At 33.9% G+C, this 8,620-nt stretch overlaps 1 protein-coding gene across 1 annotated transcript; it reads right to left on the bottom strand.

The window, feature by feature from the left end:
* Positions 1-3,364: 3,364 nt before the first annotated feature.
* OR6Y1 (olfactory receptor family 6 subfamily Y member 1) lies at positions 3,365-4,342 on the bottom strand. Its single transcript, XM_074264788.1, has one exon. It carries the CDS (start codon positions 4,340-4,342, stop codon positions 3,365-3,367), a length of 978 nt encoding a protein of 325 aa, XP_074120889.1.
* Positions 4,343-8,620: the final 4,278 nt, after the last annotated feature.

Raw genomic sequence — 8,620 nt, 5'->3', positions numbered from 1 at the left:
CATCACTCTTCATTTTCCCTCACACCACATATTCAATCTGTTTCCAAGTTCATATAATTTCTACGTTCATAATTCATCTATATATTTCCTTCTCTCATACAGCTCAATCCTATTACATCATTCTAATGGCTCTCTCCAAGGTAACCAATAATTTTGTCATTGCCAAATTTAATGGCTTATTCTCAATCTTTATCCACTTTGACTTTTCTGCAGCTTTTGACATGGGTAATCATGCTCTTCTACATAATACTTACTTCTCTTTAGGCTTCTGTAACAATCCTTTCTTCTAGTTATCCTAATTTTAACATTCCTCAGTTTTCTTTTCTGGATCTTTATTTAGGACACCATGTCTATCAGCAAATATTCTGCAGCACTCTTTTCTTCTCCTTCTAAACCATTCCCAAGGGTTAACCTAACAACTTTCCGGGATTTAATTGTCATCTTAATGTCAATTATTCTCAGATCTCCTTATCCAGCCTAACTTTTCTGCTGACCTCCTCTCACATTTCACATTTCTGATCCTAATTTTTATTACATACAGACACTTACCCTCAAATATGTCGACACTTCTGATACCAGTTTCTTTATTAGTCCTGTTTCTTATATAGTTTTAAAAATTTTTGTTTAAGCTTTTCCTTCTTTCTTCATTTTTCTTATACATAAACAGAGAGAACACTCATAGTGGGATACACCAATACTAATCCAAATTTCTGAATGGGCTCAGTGAACTCTGTAGTTTTCACTTAAATATACTTTTAATGTTTATTCTCTCTTTCTTCTCCTCAACAATGAATATCATTTTTAAGATTTCCCACTCACCCCTTCACTGTTCCACTTTTATTGTTTAATATTTGTAATGCCAACAATCAAAGAATTACTTGCTTCCATGTTTCCATTAAGAAAAATTGTTGTGGTGGCATCTTTATTAACTACATAAATCTCATTTGTCAATCCATTTAGTGACACACAGTCTCAAACTATTTGTTATTATCATTATTCAAAATGCCTTTGTTGCCTGGCATTTTATAAGTTCAATGAAGAATCTTTGTGTATTATGCCTAGTTCAATATGGTGGAAGATTTTGCTGCATTTCCAACAATTTCTGTTCATTTGACTGGAGCTTTAAAGTTTTATTTCCCATATCATTACATGGTTTTTGTTCTTAATTTCATCATTTTTTATGTTATTGACATTTGTTTTTAATTAATATTGTTTCGCTTTCAGTGATGATGGATTTTTCATTATGCCAGATTTAGCACAGTTAACATCTGAACATTTTTGATACCATCATATTTTCCTCATTTCTTTTAATATGTTTATTATTCAGTTGGCTGTATCTTGTGCTAGTCCCTTGTGTTAGTTGGATTATTGTTAAAGTTTGTATGTATATGTATTCTATATTGAATATATATGTGCATATATACACAGTTTTATATATATATATATATTTTTAATGTCTATGTAATTATATCTATACATGTGTATATGTATACCTACATGCATATGAATATATATATATGTATATATATATATATACATTATAGACATTTATATATTACACATATATGTAATTAGGTGTCCCATGACTTGTTGCCTTTAAAAGGCATTAATCTTTAAAAGGTAAATCTAGCCTATTAAGATTCAAAGTTTTGATTGCTAAATTTGATTTTTCAAAATCATGTTCAGCTATAGACTTATATTAGTAAAACATAATTAATTTACTATAATTTAGAATCATTTTAATCTATTCATTTGAGAATAGTAGTTTGAGGAGCTGAATTTTTTCTTGACTTCTCATTTGTGAAACAATAAAAAAGCTTACCTTCCTCTAGCTCTTTAGAAAAATATGTTCTATTTAAATTGAACGGTTTGATGGTTTTGTGTACATGTTATTCCATCTTTATGTCTTTGTACAGGCTTTCCATAAAACCCAGAATATTCTCCTAACTCTATTTCTTGGAAATCTTCGTTCCCAAGGCTCACCTTATGAATTACCATCTTCAAAAGCTCTGATTTTTGGTGCCCCAAATTTCAGTCACCACAATCTTTATTTTATAAAGATCCTATATTTACTCATCTGTGACCATGCTACATTTTCCTAGTAGAATGTCAACTACTTGATGTTAGGGTCTGGTTCAATTTTGTCTTCCTATCCTTCCTATAGCTTACATGGTACTCATATACTGTAGATAAGTAAAATATTATTTTTTATTGATTGATAGAAGGATGGATTGATAGACCATTTGTTCTTCACAATGCTTTTATCAATTAATTAGTATACATTTGTGCATAAGTGTAATATGTACATAAAATGCACATAAAGTTATGATAAAATTTTTATAGCTCTTCAGAGTTATAAAGTACCTTACATATATTTTCTCTTTTGATTTTTACAAACATCTCTATGAACATGACTAACATCAAAATATATTTTACATGATTGTACATATATGACCTAATACAAATTCTTTATTGTCTAAACAGGAGGAAATGAGGGAGATGAGAAGAAAACTTGGAGATCAATTTTTGCTATTCCTATCAATATTGCTATTACTGTGTATGTTACTGTGTAATGTTCTTCTGGTTCTGCTCACTTCACTAAGCATCAGTTCATTTAAATCCTTTCAGGTTTTTCAGAAATCCATCTGCTGAACAACAGTATTCCATTACATTCACATACCACAATTTGTTCAGCAATTTCCCAATTAATTGGCATCCCCTCTATTTTCAAGTCTTTGCCACAACAAAGGGAACAGCTGTAAATATTTTTGTACAGGTGGGTCCTTTCCTCCTTTTTATTATCTCTTTGGGATACAGATAATGGTATTTGCTGTATCAAAGGTACAGTTTGATTGCCATTTGAACAGAGGAACTCAAAAAAATTTTTTTTAATTAATGTTAAAAGTTGCTTTTATCTATAATTGGGGAAATATTATTTTAAAAAATCAAATTACTGAAATAAACTTAATATAGAACCAGAAAAAATTCTCTGTGAGTGGATAGCACATGTTATCATCACATCTACCCCACCTCTATTTTACATAAGAGGAAAAATAGAGAGATTAATGGCTTGTTCAAAAATAGTGGAAGAGTCATACTTGAAATATCAATCTTCTGATTTCAAGGCTAGTGTTTCTTCACTATCCCACATCTTCTCCTTCAAGAGAAAAAAAAAAAAGAGTAGGCATTCTTAGAAATCTCTTCTAATGCTTATTTTCCCTAATTCTTTATGGCGAGCACTAATTCCTTAGAAATGAGAATTAACAACTAAGTAATTTATGGAATAATGGAAAAAGCTAAGTGCAGGCAGCTATCATGCAAAGATTCAGTTTTGAGACTGATCCATAAAGACTCTGTCTGACAGTCAAGTATGCAAAGTCCTGTCTTCCCCATTTCCCCCAATTCTGCAAAGAATGGTCTTTTTCAAGGCCATCTTTACCTCTCGGTTCCTCAGGCAGTAGATGACTGGGTTAAGGAGCGGGACAATGACTGTGTACAGTACAGAGACCACCTTGTTGGAATTGTAGGCATACATGAGCTTGGGTCGAGCATAGGTGAAGAGGGTAGTGGAATAAAAGAGAATGACAACTGTGAGGTGCGAAGCACAGGTGGAGAAGGCTTTGTAGCGGCCCTGGGCTGAAGGAATTTTTAGGATGGTGGTGATGATAGCAACATACGATGTTACCACCACACAGAGTGGCACAGCAATAACCATCAGAGCCAAGAAAAAGTCTACCAGCTCAGCCTGGGAGGAATCCTCACAGGAGACATTGAGGAGTGGGGAGATGTCACAGAAGTAGTGGTTGATATGGGGCTTGCCACAGTAGCGGAGTCTAGCAATGAAAACCATCTTAATCATGGCAGTCATCAGGCCACAGAACCAGCAACCCCCAGCAAGGGCACTGCAGAGCTGGTTGCTCATAATGGCTGGGTAGCGGAGTGGGTTGCAAATGGCTACATAACGGTCAAAGGCCATAACAGCAAGGAGTATGTACTCAGTACAGACAAAGGTAACAAAAAAGTAGAGTTGGGTCATGCAGCCTGCAAATGAGATGCTCTTGTCATGGCTGAGGAAATCCACCAGCATTTTGGGACTAATGACAGTGACATACCACATTTCTAGGAAGGAAAGATGGCTCAAGAAAAAGTACATGGGCTTGTGGAGTTGCCCATCACTACGGATGGCAATGATGATCATAAAGTTCTCCAGCAAGGTCAGCAGGTAAGCTACCAAAAAGAGTGAGAAGAGGAGTAGCTGAATGGTAGGCTGTGTGGGGAATCCCAAAAGGATGAATTGGGTGGCAACTGTCCGATTGTCCTCCCCTTGGAGCCTGGTATTCATAGTTAGCTGTGGGAAAAAATAAGGTCAATTTATGCTACACCCTTAGTACTCATTCCTGCTTCTCCCTTCTGTTGCTGGTGACAGTTTTGCCTACTTTTAAAAGTTAATAATTTTTAGAGCATGATGCATAGACTGCTAGTTCTGAAGTCATGAACATTTGAATTCATATCTGTCTAAAGATACTTACTAAGCACATTATTTAACCTCTCTCAACCTCAGTTTTCCCATTGGTAAAATGAGTATATAATAGCAACTTTGATATTTCTATCACTTATTATTAATCTAGTCTAAATCTCTAATTCTATAAATGAGGAAATTAAGAGACAATATGGTACCATGTAAAAAGTATCAGAAAGAGCACTTAATTTGGAGAAAAAAGATCTGGATGAGATTACTGTCATTATTATTAACCATATAACTATGCAAAATAACTTCAGTATTCTTATCTATAAAATGAACAGGGTTATAGTAATATGGAATAACCTGAGTCAGAAAGACATGAATTCAAGTTTTACCTCATACATCTATCTCTTTGATGCTGGTCAAATACTTAATTTCTCCGCTCTACCAGGTAATCTTCCATAGATGATAATTTGAAGAGTAGGAGATGAATCAATCTGCATTGACAAATTGAGTTTTTTGTTTGTTTGTTTGTTTGTTTTTCCATGAACTCCCTTTACCAAAGAAAGCACAAGCCTGGCTCAAAGACATCCAAAATGGGAGAATTATATCTGTGTTAACCTACATAACAAATACAACTAGTAGAAATTAATCTTATTATTATGGTGTAGTTTATATTTTTCTTTGACAGTTATATCTCCCTGTTGAACTTTCCTATGCCTAATTAAGTACTTTATGTACAAATAATCACTAAATAAATGTTTCTTCAATAAATCATTGGGAACCATTATTACTCCTTTGGAAAATTCACAGTGCAAGTTTTCCCTGTTCTCCCACCATTCCATCATATCCAGCCAACTCCCAGCACATACCTTTTAGGGACATCTACTTTAGTTGTGGATCCTTTAGCATGTTAGTGGGAGACAAGACAACCTGTAGTTTGATTGTTGGCAGTTGTCAGCATACAACACAGAGTTTTTTGAAACCTTTTTGAAAGCTAATAAAAGAAAATCCCAGTTAGCTCTAAAAAGAAAAAAGGCAAAAGTAGGGAATGAAGAGTACTATCCTTGTTTTTGATTTTTATTGCCCCCAAGGCAAACAGGTTATTACATTCGATAAATGAGGAAATCTTAATGAAATTAAAGATATTTATGTTACATCACAAAGCAAGTTAGAGAAAGGGGCAGGACTCAATATTGGATCTTTGTTGTATTGCCTTCTCTATTGTGGAAAAAAACAAAAGCAGAGAATCAGTTATTTTTGGTAGACATAGTATTTTGGATTATCTATATTCTCTAAATAGAGAAAGATCATGAGAAAAAGACAGTGAAATAGAGAACCATGATATATGTTCAGAGAGCAATGAGTAATTCCATTTGGCTACATCTTAGGGTAAATGTTAGGAAATAACTGGATATGAAATGTTCTAGAGAGGTAGGCTAGAATTAGATCATGAAGGTCTTAAATGGGGAGTTGTACTTATCTAAGCAAAAGAAAACCATTTATTGGAGACAGCATAATCATAGGCATTCTATAGGAAGATTCCTATAATAATGATAGCATGTAGAATAGATTAGAAAATATAGAGATTGGAAATAAGAAGAGCACTTGAACCCAGATGAGTGATGATGAGAAGTTGAACTGGATACTGACAATATAAAAAAAAATAAAATTTGCCAAAAACAGTAAGAAGGTAGAACCAATGGGGTTTGCAAATGATTATGAAACAAGTGGAAGACAGAAGCAAAGAGAGGGAGAAGTCAAATATGGGTTCCAAGTTTTCTAGGTTTAATTGAGTAGGATAATAGTGCTGCCATAATTTTAAAAATGGGACAGCTAGGATGATACAGTGGACAGTGTGCCTGGCCTGGAGTAAGGAAGATTCATCTCCTTGAGTTCAAAACTAGTCTCAAATATTAGCTGAGTGACCCTGAGAAAATCACTTAACCCTATTTGTCTTGGTTTCTTCATTGAGAAAATGACCTGGAGAAGGAAATGGCAAACTACTCTAGTAAATTCGCCAAGAAAACCCTTAATGAGATCAGAAAGAATCAAGGGGTTGAAAATCAAGAAATATAGAAAAAGAGTTGGTTTAGGGGTTCAATAATATGTAAGTTTGAGGCATCTTAAATTTAAGGAGAGAGTCAAAAGGTACCTACTGAAAGAGAGGCTATGGCTATGAATAGAAGCTAGTTGGTGGTATAACTTTATGGAATACTTATATTTAGGAATTAGCAATAGAAGAATCATCAGAGGAGAGAGAGGAGGAAATGACAGAAGAGTAGGCTATTATCATTAATCTTATTATTTCTATTATTCTCACTAGATCATAAACTCTTTGGAGTCAGGTATCTAACTTTTCTTGTTTACATCCTCATGTGTAGCATAGTGTTCTCCATACAGGGTGTGTTTTTTAAATACTTGTTCATTGATTTAATTGGTATAATATTTTTTCATAAAATACTAGATGAATAAATAAATCAGAAGGCTCTAGTGCCATGGAAATAAAAGATGGAGAAAATTTTAAGAGGGAGTAAATCTTCGATAGAGAGATTTTTTTTGATAACATTTGAGGGGGCATTTTCAGTGGACTAGAGATGGTAGATTGATACTAGAGACTGAGGAATTAATGAGTAGTAAGGAAATGGAGGCAGCAATTATAGACAGGTTTGTCCCCTTAATTTAGATATAAAATGGAACAAGAAACAAGATGATTATAGAAATGATAGTGAAGAGGAGAAATTTTGTTTTGTTTTACTATTAGGATGTTCAGACCAAATTGTGTTTTGTAGGCAAAATACAAAGAACCTGTAGAAAGAAATTGAATTTACAAAAGAAGTAGGTATCATTATTGAGTAGGCTCTGGTGATAGTAAATGATAATAGGATTGAAGACACAAAGGAAAGGTAATTCTTATCAAAGATGAGGAAAGCTATAGCCTAAGAGACAAGAGTAGAAGAGAAGGAAGAAAAGAGATTTTATAGGACAGAGATGAGGAAGGCATAGGATCTCATTTCAGATGATCTTTAATTTAGCAAAGAAATAATAATAACATTCATAAATTACATTAAAGTTTATAAAGTGCTTTACAAATTCATCTCAATTGATCCTCACAACAACCTCTGAAAGTAGGTATGTTCATTATCTCCATTTTTCAGTTGATAAAACTGAAGCATATAGAGGTTAAGGGATTTGTCCAGGATCACACAGGTAGTGTCTGAGGTTTAGCTCTTCCTGACTCTAGTACTAGTATCACCTAGTTGTTCATAAGTAAGAGCTTGTTTGTTTCTTCATAATCAGAAGAAATTTGTAAAGATTTGGAACATTCACAATGGAAAATGGAATGAATCAATAAGAGATGGAGAAAAGATTTCTAAAAAGAAATGAGGATTGAAAATAGAGAACAATATACCTGAGGATAATGAGGTCAATGCTGGTGGCCTATGTGGAAATCTACTACCTGCCTTTTTTTCCAGGAAGGAAATTCAAGATATGGTTTTAGACCTTGAAAGTCGTGCTTACTGACACCCTATGGATTTTCCAACCCATTCTAAAGAGATTGTTATTTTTTCTTTCCTCTAAACCCCCAAAAGAATTCTCAAAATCTCAAACTAAGACTTGATACCTAATGAAAATCAATGAAGTTATTATTCAAGTTTCAAGTATCTCACTCAATCTGTCATTAGGAGGTTGGAAGATGGGAACAGAACTATGTTGTTTAAAAGAAAATATGAATTCATTTCTCTAAAATCTTGAAGAGGAAAAAGAGCCAAAGCTAACAATTTGTAATTCTGGGGCTTGTTGCAGAAAGAAATATTCAAAAATTGGATCAGATTGCTTTAAGAGATAATGAGCATCAGGAAAGGTGCTCAAGCAGAGGCTATATAGACACTTAATAGATATACTGTAAAGAAGATTCTCTACTCAGGTAAGTAGTTTATACTAGGGACTAGCTACAGTTTCTCCCTACTTTGAGATTGTGATTCTGTGAAACTTGTTTGTTTCCCCCTTTCTGAGTATTCAGGAAACTACTGCCCCAAAGATAAAAGGAACCCTTGTAATAAATATTTTCTTTAAGAAGTCCTAGTTTGTGGTGAGATTTATTTATGTGCCACTTCATCTGGGGTGTAATCATTTGTAATCATTCCCTTTCTTGGG

Source organism: Sminthopsis crassicaudata, chromosome 4 (genome assembly GCF_048593235.1).
Source record: "Sminthopsis crassicaudata isolate SCR6 chromosome 4, ASM4859323v1, whole genome shotgun sequence".
NCBI classification, from domain to species: domain Eukaryota; kingdom Metazoa; phylum Chordata; class Mammalia; order Dasyuromorphia; family Dasyuridae; genus Sminthopsis; species Sminthopsis crassicaudata.
Note: the sequence above shows the minus strand (reverse complement) of the source record. Positions and strands in the feature narration are given on the sequence as shown.

What these genes read in the sequence shown, in the direction of transcription:
- OR6Y1 (XM_074264788.1), bottom strand. Translation starts at nt 4,342, where the DNA reads ATGAATACCAGGCTCCAAGGGGAGGACAATCGGACAGTTGCCACCCAA.